Genomic DNA, 22,418 nt, shown 5'->3' on the forward strand with positions numbered 1-22,418 from the left:
AGCGCCCACATTGTCTGAGACCTCGTACTGTGCAAGGGTCCCGAGACCACCGGAACACCAGATGAAGGGAGTCGCGCAGTTTGTTGGCTTTGATTCGGATTTTGAATTTGAAAATGAGATTTTACGTGCTAGGTCAAACCTAGGCGCGCGCACACACACAAGCGCAAGATTTGGTGTATGTGTGCCTCAAACGCGTACTGTGTGGAGCTTTGATGAATTTTGTAGGTCTTTTCGGGGGGTCGTCTAGTCTTCGTTCATGCGGGAAAAGGGATCAATCTCTGCCTGCATCCATTCAGAATTCAAATACACACACACATACACAATGTGCAGCATTAATGAGGGAGAAAATTGTAATGCAATTTAAAGCCCTTTAGTTCCATCTTCTTGACTTCACCTCACGTTGAATAAGCTGTGATTCTGCGAGTTGTAGATTTCAACGTCGTATTTTAAAACAAACCCGGGGTATCTCTACTCACATGATAACCAATCACACACACACACACTGGAAGATGGGAAAGATTTACCTTTTGCTACCTTCATTTTCCTCCCCATAAGAGGATCGACTTACTCCATTCGATGGAAAAAAGCGGTGGAAATTCGAACGATACGGTAAAGGTTATGTTCATTTACTTTCAACCCTCACCCAAGAAAACCGAGCTTTACTGTTGCTTCTTTGGATTTTCCTCGCTCCATTCTCATCTCCACCCCAAGAGGCGCTGGTGTGATCCTTTTTTTGCTAGAAAAGGATCGTCTTGACGGTGCTGGATGGTGAAAAAGAAATGCTTCTCAAAGCAAGACGCGAAATAAAAGCTCAGGAAATGTAACCGGGTTTAGTGGAATGTAATGGTATAGGATTCTTTCAATACATTTTCCCAACCCCCGGGGCCTAGCGTTGCATTTTCCCTCTCTCTCTCTCACACGAGGCCACAGAATTGCTCATTTTCTGTAAATTAACAACATTAAAGAAACATCCTGGGAGATCTGGGAGCTCGTTGGAAAAACCTCCCGTACCGTGACCGGCGGTACTCGAGGGCGCGTGCGGAAAAGTGCTGGAAAATCTGTTTTTATTTCTGCTTCGTTATGTACAGCAACAAAAAATGCCCTTATACTGTGTGGGATGAAGAGATACAAAACAGCTAAAGAGAAAGAACAAAAAAGAAAAGCGAAGAGCACTCGACGATGGGAGGATATGGTCCTACCGAGACTGCTACTAGCCTGCGGTAGGAAAAGCATTTGGAAGGCAATAACAAAACAGAACAAAATGAGCACAAAAACGCGAGAGGGAAAAAGACCGAAAGGAAACTACATTACAGGTATTCCAAGGTGCGCTCGTGTTTCGCCTTTGCCCGGTGCGCCCGAGGACGAAAACACATTTTCCAATTAAATATTATAATCTAAATTGTAATTCTATCCAATCTGTTCGTGCGGGAGGTACGTCCGAGCTAAGTGAATTGAGGGGTAGCAAAAACCGAGAAGGAAAAACCTCCTAGCTGATGTAAAAATAAAGGCAACCCCACCACCCGCCGCACAATACATACGCGTTTTTGTTTTCATAACAAAAGCCACCTTTATCCCTTGTCAATTTCCAGCTCTTGAGGGTGAAATAAGTGGAAAACATAGCTGGAGAGAAAGACAGAAACAAACAAAAAAAAAAACACCCAACACCCAGCCAACAAGGCACAAGCACAACAAGTCTGTTCTGTACTCCTTTTTTTGTTGCTGCTTTGGTATGGTTTGGGCAATGTTTTTCGTATTTTCCATTGGTAAGAAAATAAAGGACCGCGTTCGTGATTTTCCCACTTCATTTGTCACGGTTTGTACGCCAACGGTACTTCAGCGGTTAAGGATACGGCACACAGTTGGGGGTAAATTAATTTAATCATAGCCTTTAAAAATCTGTGCGCCTCCGAACAATATGGTGGCGGAAAGCTCACCCGTACACACCACTCTGTAATGCAACAACGTGGAAAAACAAAACAAATATTTGCCCGCAAAGAAAAGTGCCACTCACCGAGAGAGGGAGAACGAGCGAGAGCGGACTGTGATGAGCGTAACGGAACTGTGAACAGATAAAAGCCACCACCCAAACCGGGGCTTTTCCAACGCATTTTCCACGCAACGCGAAAGGTGAGAAGTGCCCTGGCTGGAGCCTGGTACGAGACACGCGGTTGGTTTTTGAGAAATAGATGAGATAAGAGAGTTGACAGCCGCCGGCACTGTTGACGACGGACGGCTAATGGGTAGGATAAAACCGGTGAAAAGAACAACAACGACGACGCGCAGAGAGTTGATGTGGATGTGGAAAAATGTTTGAGCAACAACAAAAAAAAACGCCACACATCGGAACGCAGCTAGTCAGCAGACCGGAGAATGCAAGTGCCACTCATTCTTTCCCGAGCTCCCCTGAAAAACCACTCATAAACGCAACTTTCCTTGTTCAGGCCCTTTTTTCCTGTATGTTCAAGGGCCTGGGCCGGTGGTTTTGTTTTTCCCTTGTTCACGTCCCACACAAAAAACCTGCCCACCTGCTTGAGCCAGGCACAGGTCGGAAGCGGAAGTGGGCGATGTCTATTCTTTCTCTCCCACAAACACCGTAGGAAGCAATTGCTGAGGCGTTCCTCACGGGTGGATGTGGAATGCATTTAGTTTACGATTTAAAAAAAGGCGATTGTCCTGTGAAGATGTGTGCTTCCTGTAAGGATTGCCGTCCTAGTGGAATCAAAAAGCAATGAGCTCCACCCGACGAGGACGGTAAACAAATTACTTCAAAAATATTGATCCTGAGGTTTTGCGGACTGGTTTATTTGTCGGATTTTGGATCATTACTGCAGTGTCGTACAATCTGAATGCTGTTCCCATGTACCCACCAAAGCGTAGCAGCGTGTATCATGTTACCGGAAGTGGATACATTTTTCGTACCAAGCACCCGAAAAACCCAACCGGAAAAGCTGCTCCGATTTGGTTGAGGTTATATTTCAGACCAGCTCATTTGGCCCCGCTCGTTGTTGTGCGCAAACAATGGCACCCGGCGACAACAACGAAGTAGAAGAATTGTTGGAAGGAAACCCATACCTCACATTACCATAAATTCGACCATAAAGACGCACCGGGACACAGTTGGCAACGGTTCCGCAAAAGCCTTTTGCCGAGCACGAGAGCACAGGCAAACAGAGCGCACCGGATGGCGCAGTTCCGGAATTTATGCCCAAACAGTGCAGACAACCCCGGGACGTTGGACCGACGTGTCCTTTGCTTGAAATCGAGCTTTCTTGGTGCTACCGAACAGCATACCATGTTCAATCGATACATGACATCCGACCTGTGTGTGACCGCCCGGCATTGCAACCATCCGACCGGCAAACCGATGTCATACAAAACACGATGCTGAGAGGGAGAGCTTACCCATTCAATGCTGGTCAATTGCCAAGCCATCCGGGGGGATCCCTACACCGAACCTACCCGTACAGAACCTGGTGTGTGAAGCGTTTACTAAGGGGGAACATTCGACCATCGGAAGTATCGCATTAAATTGAGACAAATAAATTACGCCCACCGTTGCCCAGGTTGGAGTCCTCAACGGTCGGTGGTGTAATGGAATCAAAGACCAAAATACAGGCGCGTACAAGAATCCTCGTGTAGTCGTGTAATCTTTCCGAAGGTTCCCATTGTTAGTTGGCTTCCCGGCTTTTTGCGTGTGTGTGTAATATATGGGTGACTGCATCGGGCGGCCGGAGATCACCAACAAAATGAAACGATAACCGCAAATCCGTTCCGTTCAGGAGTGTATATACGGACCCATACGCTCCACAGACCAGCTGGGAAGCGAATTTTCTCCTTTCGGAAAGTTGACTAGTCATCAGGTCTGCTTACTGGCTGAAATTATTCGTACACCGGATTTAATCCACACTGCTGTGGCGTAAAAGTTCTTCCGGTGCTTGGAACCATTCGTCTTGATTTGTGAACTGGACTGGGGGGTTCCGATTAAGAATTGAATTGTATCGAGTACAAAAGGAAGGGAAATACGAAGAAGTGGCTACAACCGGTTGTTTTATGGGAAAGCTCGGAGGTTTGGAGGATAGTGTCGGAACGATAGAACCGTGATTGAATGTGGCTATTGTGAATATCGAACACGTAGACTCATTGTTCGGATCAAACTGGGAGGATTCCACCCCAACAAGTACTGGATCTTTTATTGTAAACAGTGGATCGTGTCGCTATAATTATAGTGACGGAACACTACAACAGCTTTTGTTTACATATCTCCCCTTAGTCGACTTTGAAGCACAATAGGTCAGCCTCAGTACTAATTGAAACCCAACGTCATAACACGTCACCTCATAATTAGAAAAAGCTTGAACCATTTTGCACAGTTCCTCTTTGAAAATGCTTTCTTCTACACCCAAAGCATTTTCGCAACCATGTAATACGTTCGGAAAGAAAAGATATTCCACGCAACGACGGTGAAGTATTGCCTGACCATCAAGTACGGTAAACATTATCCTTACCTGTCGTTGCCAGCTGGTTAAACGTTTAATACAAACAAACAACAACGTGACAGGAAAGACAGCAAAACTACAAACACAAACACTCGCTCACTGGCTCACTCCACCACCTAATTAGAACCGTCACAGGCTCTCGTTTAGTTCTAATTGACTCACACCCTTCTTGCACAAATCCGCACTAGTAAGAAAGCAGCTGGATGCTGGCCCCGATGTCGTTGACAAATGTCAAACACAACACAGTTGTAATCCGGTTCGTTCTGTACCCGGTTCGTGGTAGGAAGGCCGGTCCGTAATTACTGTCACTGTGTCCATGATGAGAAACGTACGTCTGACGGCTTCTTTTCTCTCTTTTCTTTCATTTGCAGGTACGAAACATGGATGGAACTCGGCCAGGCTGCTTATCAGGAAGTGAATGGGTTTAAATTGGAACCGTTTCATCCAGCTTAAGTACCTCAAGACACATCGGGCTTTAATACCTGTAGCTTTAATATCAATATCCACTTACATCTCGTTGCTTCATCTGCCGACGGTGCTTATCGAACGTTGAGCGCAAGAAAGCAATCAGCGAAATGATACGACGGGTTTATCGTGGAAACAGGCCCTGAGAAAGCAAAACCCCATTACCACCCCATATGGCAGGGATTGCATAACTTGGCCGTATGCCATATCGTACCGTTACCGCACCCGAGCGTCGTTTAGTGGTTTAACCGATGGTTCTTCGCCCGGCTACTGTAACGCAATCGCCCGCTGATTCGCGCGGCGAACGTGAACATGATCGAAACATTCAAATTAATAGATTATTAAATTGATATAAATTCCTCGCACCACCGCTTCCAACCCCTTCGTGTACCGCCCGTGCATCGGTGGGAAAAGCGTAACTGAGCGATATAGCCGGCACGAAGCCGCAACAGTTTGGCCACAACGGATCCACCAGCGTGTACGATACGCTGTGCTCCGGAGAAGCGAACGAAGCGCAGTCCATCGCGTTATCGATCGAGCGGCAAAGTAAGATACTTATCAAACGACCGCTAGAATGCACCACACGTCTTCTGCTTGTGGAGGTACCGCAAAACCCTGAGTCTCGAGGGTCGGGAAATTGTCTATTGACTTTCGATGCTATCGGCGGTCCTTCGGCCGGGTGCTGTGCTGAGTACGAGCGTACGGATAAATAGGGTCCGGAGATGATTAATCGATACGCGGTGTGCAATTAACCGGCGTCGTTTGTAGGTTTTTAATAAACTAGAAACCGTTTTTCCTTTCTGTCGACCGACGGTGGGCCCGAAGATGGCCTCCGGGCCTCCGGGATGTGTGATGAGCTGATGCACCTCTGCTATGGTCTAACCGCGCTTTGCACGGATGCGTAATGCGTAACAATGAATGGGATTTTCTCTCTAACGGTATACACACACAGGCTGGAGTTCCGAAGGGGGTTGCAAGATAAATGATGGCAAGCACCCTTGTTAGTAGGAAAATGCAACTAACTCTTTTAGCCTCCAACTCGCTTTCGGGGGAGGTCTCCTTCCGCGATGCATCCAGCCCGAGTTAAACGAACGATTGAATGATGGTGATGGCCTGCAATGCCTGCAGCACTTGATGATTCTTATTACTGTGTGCGCAATAAGTTCAAGGAAATCATATTTTACTGTAATTACCATCGACCCGGTAACGATGTACCGGAAGGCAACGGAACCAAACAAACCAGCGGACGTTTCTTGGGAGCGGTGCGACATTTGCAGCATCGAATTCGGTGCCAACGCCACTGTCGCTGAGGTTTACCGACCGCGACACTAAACTAACGTGACATGTGTCAAATTAGTCACCGGCTGCTACTACTTCTACCACTACTACTACTACTACCAGCTTCGGAACGCTCACCAGCATACATAACTCAGTCCAGTTCGGCTCCGTGGCCCACTCATGCTGCTCACAGTCCTGCGAAGGAATCGAATTGCAGTCACGATTAATTTTTCAACACGTTCATACTGTCCCATGCACTTAACGCCACTTGTGCGACCCCCAACACCCTCCAGCCAGCGCACTCTCGCAAAGAATGGAATATCTCAATTGATATTAGCGGGCGAGCTTTTTCTTTTACATGGAGCAAATGTACATAAATTTATCATGTCGCCGGTGGGAACTCGTGCAGTGCGCGGCTGCATTGGACACCGCTACCAGTCTTTAGTCTAGATGGCTAATCAAAAGACCGGCACGATCTGTTAGAGTCTTTTTTGCTGTTTGTCATTTGACAACCAAAGCGTGTACTCTTGCCGTTTAAAAACATTCGGTCGGTTTCTTGAATTCGCAGGCTCGGTAGGTTCGGCACCAATTTCGATTCCTTAAGCAATTACGATCCCCCACCGAAAATGGACTCTTGAATTATTAATGAGTTCAATCGGACAAGCATGATTGGGCCTCGCCTTTGATTTTTGTTGCTCCCCTCCTCCCATCTCCTCTCCTTACCATCCTTTCCCCCGCGAGACCTTCCCTTCCAAATAGATTTGACTCACCAGTGCGGGCAAAGTCAACCAAAAGCATGCCGGGGGTTCGGTTGTATTTTTCTTGCCACCCAGCACACAACCCTTACCATTGATGATAATTTTATCACATTACACGATCATTCACCACCGCGGACAAATGAACAATAAACTGCACGCGCGAACCCTAGGCGGCGGCGATGATAAACGGGCACTGTATTTGAGTAAATATTGTCGACTTTTGCCCGGTTGGGTGATTTATCGATCGCATTAAATAAAGATAGCCCTCTCAGCGCGGCTGCAAATGTGGTTCGATTTATATGATACGAATGCGATTCGTTACTGTTTGTCTGCTACTCTCGGCCGAGACGCTCATCCGCGCGTCGACTATCCCTACCAAACCTTAACTTAATCGAGTGAATCGAGCGATGGGGACCGCGTTACTGTGTACAAGTCTCTAGGACTGTTGTGCCCTACCCGGTGGGGATGAGTACGCTCCATAAATCAAGCACGGAAGCACACCATTCCGCCAATTGGAGTACCCAGGCTCTTCCCATGCTGTCGAATCCGGCCGTCGTACCGTGCAATTGCTGCAGCTGGTCTTCGGTTGGCGTCCGCGCCATGGTGTGAATCGAACGAGCGATGTAAACGATTCCATTAAAAGAATGCACAGTGCAACAAAAAAACAGCAATCCTATTAAAAAGTGGTAAATAAAGAAGATTACCAGTGCGCGATACACCCGGTGATGGTGGTGGTGCACAATGACCATAATTATGTCGACTGGACTGGACTGCCGAGCCGGAGTCGTACACGTGGGAGGCACGATGATCGCCTGCCAGTGGAAGGAACTCCAGTCGCCGAAGCAACATTCGCGGAATGAAAACATATTGATTGAGATACGGGTCGCTGCCTGGCTCGAGATTGAGCGGTACGAGTTGGTGCTGTTCCGCCGTTGAAAAGAAGTGCATCGGGCCGAACCACATATGAGCCCGCTCTGCGTTCCTTCGAGCGCTTATGAATGGGTTTTAATTAACACTTATCGAAACGCGAAGTGAATCATCAACCGTGGCCTTCACTGCGGCGGGCGGCTGGTTGCTAGTCAATTTTTCATCACAGAACGATCATTAATGTCACATAAAACGATCAAACGGTGCGGTTCGCTTCTTCATTGCCAACTGTCGATTACGAATCGCAGGCCACATCTTGTACGCTGCCTTGGTGAGCATGGGAAAAGCATGATGCTCAACCGGCTTCCCAAGCGGAACTGAGTGTTGTTTTGCGAAATTTATGAAAATAACCTGATAAAAATCTGCCAATTAATGCTAAATCATGAGCAACGAAAAAAAAACGACGAGGTCGTGCGCATGGCATTTGCTTTTTAATTTTCGTTTCCGCTGCACATGTCTCAAGTAGAATTGTGGAAGTTTCAAATTAAAACCGCATGAACCGCCCGCTCGAGCGAAACCATTGCCAGTGGAGTTTGATGTTACACTGCTTAGTATGTTCTGGGCGGGGGTTTTGCCCGCATTTTTAAAGCGCTGCGCTTCCATCAAATCGAAACTCTGCCAGTGACACTGTTGAACAACTTTTGTGTCGAAAGCTGCTACAAAATGTGTCCACAAGAGCTGCGTGCACTAGCCCCACTACCCCGAGCCGCTTGCGCTTGCTTTAATTAATGTAATTTATAGCGGTGTCTATTTATGGTTGGCTAAGTTTCGCCTTTCGAGCACAGCACTTTTTTATTGGTGTGTGTTTGTGAGTTAGTTTCCCTGTTTGCAACCATTCAACGAGCGTGGCAGTATCGAGAAAAGTTTCATCCTTACACCGGGAAAAAGGATCTCTAACCGGTAGAGCCCATTATTGTTATCAAGTGTCCCTATCCGCGGTGAAGTGATCCTTCGCCGACTGTGATAAACTTTCGCCAGGATGCACTTTTCTAGCCTTGCTGCTCGCAATATTGTGTGGTGCTCGTATTGAGCTACTCGTTAATCGTACTGGTCGTAAAGGTCTCACGCTGGGTAAGCTTTGAGCTTTCAACATTTGAGCACGGGATCTGTTGAGAGCATTTCTGGAAAGTGCTTCGATTTATAAGAAACGAAACTACTAATCCAACTCAATGAAGCTTAATAGTAATACAGCCCTAATGGATTTTTGTTCAACTAGCTTTGCAAGAAATTTTAATGCAAAATTAGCTAGCAAACGATAGTATCTTGAGAAATATCTTATTTTTTACTGAGGATTGCATAAATTCAGGCACATTCCCATTGTTAAATAATAAGTATTTCTCGATTGATTGATTTTTGACTAATTTTTAAAGCTGATTTGGTACAACAGCTAATGAACGATAACAACTTGAGATTCAAGCCAATTTGCTTTACGGATTGCATAATTTGAGGCGCGTTCTTACAAAACAAATGAAAAATACCATTTTTATGAAAACATAGCTTAGTATTGTTCGCTTATAAGATTGCCTCCATCACCGAATTTTTATGCGTTTAGTAATGAGTACAAACGCCCATAGTTATGCAAACACCTTTTAGTAATAGCATTCGCCCTTCCATAAGAGCCTAAGGGCTTGTAATGAGCGGAACATCTTTAACTTGCCAAATTGATAAAATATATTATTAAATCGACATTATCAAACAACAATTTTCCATCTCTTTTTCCGCACGCCTTGCAACACAAACCGTTCTATCGGTACACAATTCATCATCGCTCGATGCATTCGGCGCGCGCTGATAAAAGCCGCTTATCAAATGATGCCATTTTTATGGTAATTAAATTCATTGCAAACCAATGTTATTTATTCGCCACACCTCATAACAATCCTCGCTGCTTCAAGCATCGCCGGTTCGTGTATTTTTAAAATGTGTGTGTGTGTGCCCATTGAACAGGAAGGAAGCATTTAAATAGGTCACATAAATAAATACGTGACGGGAATGTTCAATAACCAGCAAGCCCAACAAAAACACGCAGTGCCACGGATGGTTAAATTGCGATATCGATCATTGTTTAATTGATTTGGTTCATTTGATTATTTTTTATCGACTCTTCGCTTCGGTTTTTTTTTTTCCCCGATTGCCATTCGCACCGTTCGAAAGATCTTGACAAATGGGAATCCAAGTACGAGTGTGCCGAGTGTGCTGTTGCTAACACCTTCTACCCTCCTAAAAGGGATCTTGTTTTGTCAGGTGTTGAGTGTTCGGTTTGGGCCGCTTCTCACACATGTCACGAAGCGCGTTTCGATTCAACAGACGCTCGTTTCGATGCAACCGACTGCAACTCGAACGGTCGAACGCCGAAGAAATCCATTCCAACCGGCCGTGTCTGCAGTGAGCTGACAGGTCTCTGCCGGTGTTTAGCCGAAGCGATCAATTAGCGTCGATGAAAGGGTAAAATCAGCGACACACCGTCACATTCGCAATGCCGAAAGCCGCCAAACGCGACTGATTGGCTTGTCTGCGTTCTGTGGTCGCAGACTGAAGGCGTTCAGCCCGTCCCAAGTCGACGACGACGGCGACGCTTGAGCTTGGAAGATGTGTGATTAATGCTTAATTTCCCACTCCTCCTTCTTCTGCCCGGCCCGTCCTGGCCTGGCCCCATCGCCAGGCAATCGATTCGCGACTTTTGTTACGCCATCCGGTGTACAGACGGTTTTAATGAGCTCCACTTTTTTTCGTTTTCCTCTTCTTCAAAATTGAATTAAGAATCATTAGCGGGTGGCGTATGAGTGCGATCCGGTGTCACGATCGGCCAAAATTGGAAACGATCGTCTGACCGATTCGCCGCTGCCCAGTGGTGTGGGGTGGAATTTAATCCACCACCAAGAAGCACACCCATCCGAAGTGTCGGGCCGGAAACGTGCTTGATGGAGTTTGAAATTGTCCCAAAGGCCATGACAGTACACGCACGCAACAGTGCACAGCAATGATTAATGGCACCGAGCATTGTGCGGATTGTCGCTGGTTCGCTGGACGGCTGCAGATTATTGTACTATTGTGGCTCTGTTGTGCAGCTCAATCGAAGCATAAGGGGGCAGGCACATAATTAAGTCAAAGTGCAAGTGGGAGACACATCGATTGTGGGTAAGCAAATTACGTGTCCAACGAGAGATGGGACCTGATGCCAAGGTCATCGTTTGGGCCAAGGCCGTGCCAACTTCATCCCGCTCGTCAGTCCCATTGATGTGGGCAACGTTTTCCCATCACTAATGAAGCGCAAAAAAGCTTCAATCCTTTTCCTTCTCAGCTCTCCGAAAAGCCGGAGCGAAGCTGTTGGCATGGGAAACGTGCCGCGACTCTGGAGGTCGATGAAGAACCCCCGAGTGTAATAGCCTATATCTCATTAAAGTGACCATCGTCATCGTCTGAATGCGCGTCGTCCTTGCGAAATCTGTTTCCGCCTGGCGCGGTGCATCTCGTTTGCGTGATTGATGCGTTTATACAAATTATGTTTCCTTCTTTCAATTCAGTTGCAACGACACGCCGTACCGTCGTGTGGATGATGTGACGACGCCTGGCAGTATGCAATCGGCGAACGTTCGTCCACTATTAGCACTAACTCTGTGTGCAATGAGATGCATGATTGGGGGGTATTTATCTTTCACTTTACGCTGCTCGGTGTCATCACGAAATTTGGGAACCACAAGAGCTCAGCAGCTCTGGCAGTGATTTATACCGAACGACTTCATTATCGCGTGTGAGCTTATGTACAGCGGGCTTTCTGCCCGAAAAGAGCAACTGCTTAGTCCAGATCCTCGGCTCTGGTTCGGAACGGACAGCCGTGACAGCCGCCTATAAATTGCTCTACATGCCCACACCATAACGTCATCCAGCTGGGAAACTCTATTCAATGCAAAGCAGCGTCAACAAATTAGATAAAATGTTTACCTTTCGTGGAACATTTATAATTATTCCTCCGGCTGTTCGTTCCGTGACAGATAGGGCTCCAAAGATTCCCCGACACATTTACACTGTAAGAAAGCGGAAGCACCACCAAACCGGAACAAACGACAGCCATCGACAATGCCCCGGAGACCAAAGCCTTTGTTTGGATGTTTATGACATTGAATAAAACATGACCTTACCTCGAGGTTACGAAACTTCTCACGCATAATTCGTGACCACCACAGTGGTTGTGAAGCGCGAGCAGCCATTATAAGCTGATGGCTCTATTATTAATGAATTGTAATAAGATTCTTAAAACTCACCACAGGGCAGCACTGCAAACACTTTGCAGAACAATGGAGCTGCCGACAAAATGAGGAAAACCGTTTCCATTTGCTCACCATTTTGCTGCACAAACAGAATTTTTCCTTCATTTACTCTTGTTTGCCGAATTGTGTGTTCAATTTCCCGTCCTTATTCCGGTGCACACAAATGAATTCCCGTTCAACTTCAACGTGCACACCAAAAAAACCAACTCCGGACTCCTTTTTTTGCTGGTGGACGCTCCAAACGCCCTAAAGTCAAAAGCAACGGCAAAGGGCAGACCTAAAATCCCGGAGCCGGAAAATGTGGAGCACAAAAGTTCACTTAAATAGATGATGACAGAGTCTTGACAGAGGTTCTGCCGTATCTCTCTCTCTCTCCGGGGAGGGGAGTGTCGGGGGTGGCGACAGCGGGAAATACGAACAGAAAGTCACCATTTTCAACCACCTGTTAAACCTGGCAGCTTTCTGCACCCGGCAAGATCCCGGGAAGAACGGTGGATGAGCAAGCATCACAGAGCATCACATTTCGCTTCGCTTGCCTTTTGCCGGTTCGGACGAGAAAATTTTGGTCCAGAAGCTTGGAATGAAGCTGCCGGGAAAACGTCACGTTTTCAATTATCTGTACGATCTTTTGCGAAGATTAAATGACACATCAAAGAGGACGGTTTAGTCCCTGGAACCGTGAAGTAGTGCTAGTAGTAGTTCATTGATGGTGAAGAAGTGCATTCGATCTGTGTGATTGATTCCGGCTTTTGCTTCACCGCTTTTTTGCTCCGAAAATCAATCACAATGAAGTTTGCAATTTATTTGCCAGTGAGAACTTAGCAAATTAACGCAAAACTTCGGAAAGATCGAGTGTGGCATGTGTTGCGGAATTTTGAGACCCGTGTGTTTTTATTTATTTACCTACGGGGTCAACAGTCATCCCGAAGGCTACGGAGGATGAGAACCGGCGGCCGATTAGTTCCGACAGCCAAGCCGTAATCGATTGTGACCCAGGGTGCAACCACAGGCAAAACGGATGATCGATGAATCGTTGCATCCATCACTTACAAACCGTCGCCATCTCCTTCTCGCAGAGCCGCAACCAATGGAGCAGGGAAACATTCCACCAATTCGAGCTCTGCTAAGCTGAAACGACGTCGTGAAAGACACTATTGTTGCCGGCAGGTTTCCGTGCCCAGCTCGGGACGTAATTTAAATCCCATCAATATTAATGCAAGGCCACCGGGTGCAGTCAGTTTGTCTGCGCCGATCGGCAATTGAAAAGCCTTCGCAGTCGCCAGCGAAACGCAGGATCAGGCAGAGACAGACGGCGCGTCTTATCAATGCTGCTTCGATGCTCCCGTGTACATGTGGGTAACTGCAGCGGTTGCATATTAATGATCTGCCCTACGCAAGCCTCTTTTCCCGGTAATCGAAGCGTGTTGTGTTTGTGGTTTGCATCATTTGTCGTGGGTTTTGTAGAACAATACTCAAACTCCATGTACTAGCTGGCGGCGTTTTGTTGTGTGATAAGCGAGCTGACGTAGTACTCGGATGTGATCCATGTTATGTGGATGTTTATGGAAGTTACAATATGTTAAAGTAAATCATTTAAGATGGTGCATAGATTTTAATTCTATTAAGTCTTGTTAGGGAAGGCTCACGGCCATATTTTACTGATGTTGATTAGATTAAGCGACTAACTAGAAGTTTTCGAGGCACGCTTCGCTCTACACAAGCTAAGATAATTTGGCGAAACTGCAAGATCCAATTGTGTCCCCACTACTCGCTCTTTAAAGAACTGAAAAAGCTGGTTTCCTTTGACGCAGAGCTCTTCAGACTCGAGATGTGCTATAAATATTACACTAAAACGACTGGCTACTAAAGATTATGGATTATAGTATATTTGGAATGACTGACAATACTGAATATAACTGTATAATGCTATAACCAGTATAAATTTTTATAGAAAACATTATAGCAAATGAAAACGTTCGAAACGTTGTTTGCCCTCATTAAAGCACCTTAGCACCAAATCGGGCCGCTCTAGGGTTATCTCACCAAACCAAGGTGCCAAGCATCCGTGCCAGACATGCAAGTGGTGCAACATGAGCATACCGTCGCCTCTATCGTCGCTCGATCCGTTTGGCGGTTGTGAAAAATGAGTGCACAATAAGTCTTGAAATAAGATTAACGACATCATAAACCAACGCTTCGCGGATACTGCGAGATGGCATGCGAAACGGCTACCGGAACGGCGGAACACTCAGGACAACGCAGCGTAAGGCAAACGGGTGTACATCAACTCATCCACTGCAAAACGCAACCGTCGTGACGAGAATAACTGGAGCCACTTTCCACTGAAAAGGTTGCTCGCTGGCTTTGTGCGAGAATTGTCTGCTCCTCGCCGCCAGGAGCAGGGTTGTTGCAGAAAAGTTAATTTGCACTGATAACGGAAAAGTTGTGCTTCGGACAACTGCGGAGCTACTCCTGAAGGTTGGGTGTCGCTATCGATTCGTTGACTTTTCCCACTGTTTCAGAGAAGCAGCTCCGGTGGAGGAAGCTGCTTCTTTCAATGTCATTCACCAGAAGATTACATTAATTAAGTGCTTAGGTAGCGAAAGCATGTCACCTTTTCAGCAGCTAATTATAACGACCCCGCAAAGGCTTTGTTCCATCTTCATTTGCCACCGTCAGATTTGAATAAAAGAATGGCGCTCAGCTCAAGATTTGGGCTTCCAGCGCGTCCATTGACATGGCGACCCGCTATGCAAACCGGTGCTCCGAATCGCATCATCATAGCTGTCCATCCGCGTGGCGTGATGCATCGCAGACTTAACGAGCCTCGCGCGCCAACAAATGCAAATTCCCACCAACATGGGTGCTGCTACCCCCGAAAGCTTGGCCAGACAATTTATCATTTCTTATTGCGCCCGTACAGAGTTGTGCGGTGCTCGAGTGCCGTACCATGCGCTTCGCTGACTCATGACGGTGTACGATGAAGGCAAGGGGTACGGATAAAGGAGGCCGGAGGAGGTTGGGTACGCGCAGCAGGAAGTCCTAGTTCTCACCGTACGCGCTCTTATTGTGCTTAGCACCATCGGTCTTCCAGATTGGCATGCACGATAGTGTGTGCTGTCGGGTCGGAGCTTGAGCGAAATAAGATTCCTATTTGTAGCGGATACTTCCAGATGGTTGTGCTCCGTCTGGTGAAGCCAATCGTGCAGCGGTCAAGGGACATTACTCCACACACCAGCACCTGCGTAACCTCACACATTGGCGCACTACGGACGATGATGCGAGTAACCCTGCCCATGGCTCCCATTCAAGATGTCAGAACGCGTGGGTCCAGCATGACACTGCAAATCGTTCCAATGGTTCTTTAATGACAGCCACGTATATAGGTATGGGTCCCACATGGGGGCTCGATTTATTGTGTACAAAAATTCTATGGCGATCGCAGGCACGAGCAAAAAGAAAAGCTACGTAACGCTGCCCAGACGATCAGGAAGTATAAATCAAAGAAAAGGTTCCCATGCTGGGTAGACTTCACCCACTAAAACGACGACCACTGTCCACCATCTATCATCGACTGAAGGCGAACGAAACACGGGCCGTACATGAGCTAGATGTGTCAGCAGCGTGCAGCTGTCACGCGGTGCAACAGCAATACCACACCCCACTATTGACCTCGTTTCCGGGCGAATGCAATTCGACTGCTCATTTCAGCCCGGAACCCGGCTTCCTGGTGGTGCAATCAAATTAGTTCTCGATATATACGCCCAAAATTTGACTCATTGGTGGCTAGCGAAACCACCAAAGCCCATTTCGCTTCCATCCGCGCGGTAGGATATTAATTGAACTTTTGCATTGTTTTGCAATTTGCTCGTGGGGATGGAAATGAATGCGGCAGGCCCCGAAATCGAGAGCGCTGTTTTGTTTATTTTATCATTTTCCACGCGAGGACCGCTGACGCTTCGAAATCCTTTATGTCGACGTCGTCAATGTCCAGGGCAACATTTATCATCACAACAACAATGGCCACCGGAAACCATTATCCAGCAAACAAACGGAATGATTACACACAAAACTCCGCGTTCGCCTCGAAACCTGACATGATGAAACGCAAATAATCCTCGGATCCTCGGATCGCGCCGAAATGTTAGCTCGAAATGAACTCCAATTCGCGGTACGCAGCAACGCGCGCCCCACGCACGCTGTTCTGCTGCCTGCGTCTGTCTAGCTGACATTACAGCATCCCAATCCCGGCCGACCTGTCCGCTAACAAATCATTAATTTCTGACTTCTCTGGCTGTGAATTTTGGGTTCCGGGAATTATCCGCGTTCCACCGCGTGCGCTTGTTGGGGATTTTGATTGTCAAATATTTATTTTTCATTTTTCAACTCCTGCTTTTTTCCATGCGGTCACGCCACCATCGTGTGGACAGGACGATTTACCCGGACAAGCCTTGCTGGATGTGGTTTTCGCCCGGCTGAATCTGATAGAGACTGCCTACTTCGGGATCCGGTACATCGATCAGGACAATCAGACGGTAAGTAGCGTTAGTTTGTGGTTCGGTTTAGGGAGCCTTACCCTTGGAGGTTGTCTATTCTGACACGTGTTTCCTCCCCTTTGTGGGCGTTACAGCATTGGCTGGATCCGGGTGCAAGACTTTCCCGCCAGCTGAAAGCGGGCAAAGTGCCGTACGATCTATACTTCGGCGTCAAGTTCTACGCCTGCGATCCTTGCAAGCTTGTCGAAGAAATTACGAGGTAAGTACGAGGGTTCGTCCGAACGACCTCCCACGGACCGTAAGCCCCAAAGGATGGGCAATAAATTGTGGAATTAATTATCAACCCCTCTCTGCTGACGCTCTGCCCATTCCAGGTATCAGCTGTATTTGCAGGTGAAGCAGGACATACTTCAAGGACGGCTGCCCGTTTCGTTCGAACTCGCAGCGGAACTCGGGGCGTATGTTGTGCAGGGTATGACTCAAATTACGTCCAACAACACTAGATCACAGCAACAGCAAATAATCGTTTGAAATGTGCCTCCTTTACAGCCGAGCTTGGTAACTATGATCCACGCAAACATCCGCCCGGCTACGTGTCCGAGTTCCGGTTGCTCAACAACCAAACGAAGGAAATCGAAAGCCGCATCCACGAGCTGCACATTCAGCTGGAAGGAATGTCCCCGTCGCAGGCCGAGTTCAACTATCTGGACAAAGTCAAGTGGCATGACATGTACGGTGTGGATCTGCATCCGGTGCTGGTATGTGATGGATGGATATCCTCATCTTTATTGCACCTCTCCCTCCATGTGTCCGCTAATGCCGCTAATCCTTACGAACGTCCTCTCGCTTTTTCTTGTCCACAGGGTGAAGACAGTGTGGAGTACTTTCTCGGCCTAACGCCGGGTGGAATCGTGGTGCTGCGAAATAAAACCACCGTCGCACACTACTACTGGCCTCGGATAGCGAAGGTCTACTACAAGGGACGATACTTTATGCTTCGCGTCTGTGATAAAAACGTACGTAGCGATGTGCAGCGAAAAATCCGAAGCACTCCATGCTGACTGCATTTCTTCGATTGCTTCTATCACTCTCGTCCTCAGAATGAAGTTAGTACTTACGGTTTCGAGACACCAAAAAAGAGCGCCTGCAAGCATCTGTGGAAATGCTGCGTGGAACACCATTCGTTCTTCCGCCTGGTACGGGTAGCACCGATGCAGGCCACCGGCACACTTGCCAGCAAGTACAGGTATCCACCGTAGAATCCTGTTTTCCACTCGAATTCACTTTACCAGCCAGCTCTCGCGAGCACTAAGCCCATCCATACCGTTCCCATTCGCTTCCAGTGCCCGTTCGGAGCGGCAATCGATGAAGGACCTCTCGACGCAACAGCGAGTCCCGCCCGCGTTTACCAGGACACCGTCCCGCCGGCAGCCACGGCGCGTGATGAACGATCCACCGACCGAGGACAAGATGTTCGATGCACCGAAATACATTCAGCAGGAAATCAAATCCGTTTCAATACCTCAACCGGCACAGTCGTAAGTTCCCCCGAGGCGCTATTCCACTTTCCCGCCAGCACTCGACTCACATTTTGACACCTCATCTCACGTTGTTTCTTCTTTATCGTTTCTCTCACTCACCACCACCTTCATTTTGTCCTTTTTCGATACGATTTCTGTGCGGTACTGATTTCGCGTGGTGTAGCTTTGAGAGCCCTTATCGTTCTACTTGCAGCATACCGGCTGCATTGAATGGTAGCAGCGGCAGTAAGTCGCAAGCTCCTGTCCCACCGGACTCACCGCGCAGTACACGCAGTGCGCCCTGGATGCGTTCGCAGCAGCGCGGTTTGTTCGGGATCAACTCGAGCCCCAAGTCGGTACGGTCCGCGTCTACCCGTATGAGCGCACCGGCCAACAACAGCCGAATGCGTTCGAGCTCCGTCGAAAGCCACTCGTCGAACGAATCTCGCTCGGGACGCAGACGTCGGCACAGGAGTCGCCGGGTGTCGGACAATGAGAGTGAAATGAGTCGCGGTTCGGGACGTTCGGGTCGTTCGCACAACTCGCACCGGAAGCATCGCCGCCATCGCTCCAAGAATCGACGCAATCGGTCGGATACGGAGAGCCGTGATCGTAGCTACTCCGGCCATCGACGATCGACGGATTCGATCGAGCTGGTAGACTCGGGTGAGCAGTGGCTGGAGGTGCAGCGCAAACAACACTCCGATGCCGTCCCGAAGGCGGCCGTCATCAAGAGCAGTCAGGTGATGAAGGGTACGCATCCCGATTCTGGCATTATACAGCACCATCATCGTAGCCGACGACACCGCAAGCATCGATCGCCCTCGGAGAAGATATGGTCGAGCGAGTTGACGAAGCATCTGCAGTTCGATCTGGTCGATACAACCGGCATGACGGAGGATCAGTTGCGCGAGATACCGTACACGGTTGTGGAGACGAACCATGCCGCCAAAAAGCCGAACACACTGAAGGTGCACAAGACTAGTCATCAATCGTCGACCTCGTTATCGCACCATCTTCACCACCATCAACCACACCAGGCGAGCAATAATCGTATCGATCGGATAAGGGACCCATACTCGAAAGGCGGCGATGGTAGCTTGGTGGAGAACGGGATCAACGGGGGCTCGATTCGATCGGCTAGTACGATCAGTTCATCGAGGGATTACGATCGCAACTCGGGGCTTATAAGGTATGGCGGAATTTTGAATAGGAGTTTGGTGAAGTTTGCACTGATCGGTTAATTATCTCCATAGAATGATGTCCAGTATGAGCATGGGAGACTTCATATCGCCGACTGGATCGAGCTTGAGTCCGTTGGACAGCTCGGGTCTGCGCGTATCGCACGAACACACCGATTCTGGACTGGGAGCCGACCAAGACTATGCGTACTCATCGGAACGGTAAGTACTCTTAGTGACCCACGTGTTGAATGCTTCATTCGATTCGATTCGTCTCACCGCTATTCGCAGGTCCAGTGACAGCGCCAAGTACGGTACGAACAAATCGTCCGGAGCATCCGTAACGTCAGGCCACACGAAGTCCTCCTCGTCGAACACCATGAAGTCACACCATCACACTGTGAGTAGTAGGAAACCTCCGCTCTGCCCAGGCCGTGGTGGGCCTTCGCAAGCCAACCCCCCAGCAATAACTCAGCAACCACAGTCACAACAGCAACAGCAACAGCAACAACAACAACCATCACAGCAACAGCAAACACACATTCAGAGCAAATTTTCCTCGGTACCTGGTGTACATAGTGCCAACGGCAGTAACAGTCGCTTGATCAATACTAACAACACACACTATCAAAACAATCACTACACCTTCAGTCTAACCCGAAACCCTCACCAGACTCATCAACTTCAGCAACATCATCATCATCATCAGCAACAACAACAGCAACAGCATCATCAGTATCGGCACAATTTCACTAACAATCTGGGTGGCCGTGGCCATCCGGTCGGTGGTGTGGGTAGTATAGGCAGCGGGTTAAGCACTAGCACATACCTGGACACGGTGGCGACGCTATCGTCATCTGCCGCACCCTACCACTACTTCTTCGATGGGACCGGTTTCCGGTCGAACGTCGGCCCTTCCGGAACCGGTATCCATCCGCTCGGAGGACTGGTGGGCCCGGGTGCTGGCGGTACTCGCGGTACCAAGTCCGACATCGGTGTACCGATACGCCCTAAGCGGCACTATCAACAGCTTCATCAGCAGCAGCAGCAGCAGCAACAGGCACACCAGTACAATATCACCAGTGTGCACAATTTTAGCCGCTCGTCCGTTGCCACCGGTACGGACCGGAAGCAGCGGAACCCGATGGCACAGTCGCCATCGTTCAACAAGTCAATCGACTATCTGGAAAACTATAAGACTGGTGTGGAAAGACTTAACCAGGGCAACGGTAGCCTAAACAATAACAATCCGGAAAGTTTCACCGGGCTGCTCGGCATGGGTGCCACCGGCAGTCAGAATGTTCTGAACAACAACAACAACAACAACAACGGCAACGCCCAATCGGTGGGCAGTAATGGTCCGTGGGAGGTTATCAACGGTACCAAGGGTGATGGGGGCGTCGATCAGGTCGGTCCTTTGATTTGTTTCGATTCGAACCGGAACCAGGATGGCACACGCTCGGAGCTGGAGCAATCCGTGACCACACCGACACGCGACACTAGTAGCCGTCAGTGTGAGACCGGCAGTGCAGTAAGTAGCTGAGCTTTGTTACGCTGTTGCATGCATGTTTTGCTTTTATCCTTTTTTACCGTGTGACCTACTACCGTGTTCCGGTACCGATGCATGTGTAGGTACCGGATCGCATCGATTTGCATGTTGTTGTTTTAGTCCTTTTCTCCGTGATGCATGAATATCCCACAGTGCCGCACAGGTTACATCTCCCAGGCCGAGCTCTCGAGCACTCGAGCAGAAGTACCCCTGGAGTGTATGCAATTCGGTGCTACACGTTGCTGCTCAGCATGCTTTTCCCCTGTTTCGAATTTTTGTTTCAGCGCTTTTTGTCAATGTTTTCTACACTGTTTTCCTTTTTTTGTCCCCATTTTCCCCCTCTCTCTCTCTCGCTCATTCTCGCTAATGCATGAAACTGTGACATCCTTAACAATAGAGAAACTAGAAGGAACACATTTTTACTCAGCGTTACTTTTGCGCCGGGACTGTTGTTCTAGTTTTTCACCTTCCGTTCCTGAAGCTTTGCTAAAGGAGAAAGTTAGTTTTCGCGTACCTCGCTGTTGCTGTTGCAAGCCAACACAAGCACAAGAAGATGGAAAATGGGTGGTTCGGTTCTACTTTCAACCGAACCAGGGAGAAAATACGCGGAAAAGCTTAACAGAACGGTAAAGCAAAACATGTTGCCACAACTCCAGCACTCACTGCACGATTACTTTTTTTTTGTCCCCATTTTCCACCTCCCGACCGGACTTCTTGCACTTATTATTGATCCCCTCAAGTTCCCTGCCCTCTGTGTGTCTCGCCCTTCTGCTACCTGCCTTTTGTCGGCAGTCGGCACTCCATGAACCGTTTGATGCATTTGATGCAATGCTTCAGCGAACAAAGGAAGCGTCGCATCGTTCCAGCTGCTTTAGCGATCCCTTTTCCACGTCAATCTCCACCTTCATCAACGCGCGTGTGTGTGTGTGCGTAATGAGAACCCGGGAAAACGGGAAGGCAATCAGAATGGAATGTACGGGACAGCAGCAACAAAAAATGAGCACAGAGTTTGGATGCAACTTGTGCGCCTGTATTATCACGGTCCCCGAGCACGGAACAGAATCCAGCCCGTGTGGGTGGTTGTGCAGTTTTCCTCCGCCACCCAGTTTTCTCTCCCCCTGTTTTCTTGGCTTTTCATAAGCATTCTTCGCTGCTTTCCGGTTGCTTTCCCGCCAGGTGCACGCGCTTGCATCACGTGTTGCTTCCACAAACAGCCACGGCAGCATGAGACAGTGAATGAAACTCTCGCGTGTCAGCAGCAACCGGCCGGGCCGGCCGGGAGTGAAAGTTGTGTATGCGTTATTTCTCCACCAGGTTTTTTTTCTTATTCCACATCCCGACAAAACCCGGTACGGTAACAGTTCGTTTGTTTTGTGGGATAAGTAAACGATGTAAAAGTTTTCCTTTAACGTTTTCCTTTGCCTGCCGGCCCACCGGCCGCTTCCGTTTCCGTGCCGCTCCTCCCTCTGCCTTCGAGTAG

General features: G+C 48.4%; 1 protein-coding gene across 4 annotated transcripts in view; it reads left to right on the forward strand.

The window, feature by feature from the left end:
* LOC118505150 (GATA zinc finger domain-containing protein 14) overlaps positions 1–22,418 on the forward strand; it is an 88,051-nt gene that overhangs the window by 57,971 nt on the left and 7,662 nt on the right. For 3 of the 4 annotated variants that reach the window (XM_036040528.1, XM_036040531.1, XM_036040529.1), the window contains exons 3-12: positions 16,623–16,727; positions 16,823–16,947; positions 17,063–17,160; positions 17,238–17,446; positions 17,552–17,704; positions 17,789–17,934; positions 18,032–18,226; positions 18,393–19,400; positions 19,465–19,611; positions 19,681–20,920. In XM_036040528.1, coding sequence (XP_035896421.1) covers positions 16,623–16,727; positions 16,823–16,947; positions 17,063–17,160; positions 17,238–17,446; positions 17,552–17,704; positions 17,789–17,934; positions 18,032–18,226; positions 18,393–19,400; positions 19,465–19,611; positions 19,681–20,920 — 3,426 coding nt within the window. The remainder of the gene's footprint in view (positions 1–16,622; positions 16,728–16,822; positions 16,948–17,062; positions 17,161–17,237; positions 17,447–17,551; positions 17,705–17,788; positions 17,935–18,031; positions 18,227–18,392; positions 19,401–19,464; positions 19,612–19,680; positions 20,921–22,418) is intronic. The other variant, XM_036040530.1, reaches the window with a different exon arrangement.

Source organism: Anopheles stephensi, chromosome 2 (assembly GCF_013141755.1).
Source record: "Anopheles stephensi strain Indian chromosome 2, UCI_ANSTEP_V1.0, whole genome shotgun sequence".
Lineage (NCBI taxonomy): Eukaryota > Metazoa > Arthropoda > Insecta > Diptera > Culicidae > Anopheles > Anopheles stephensi.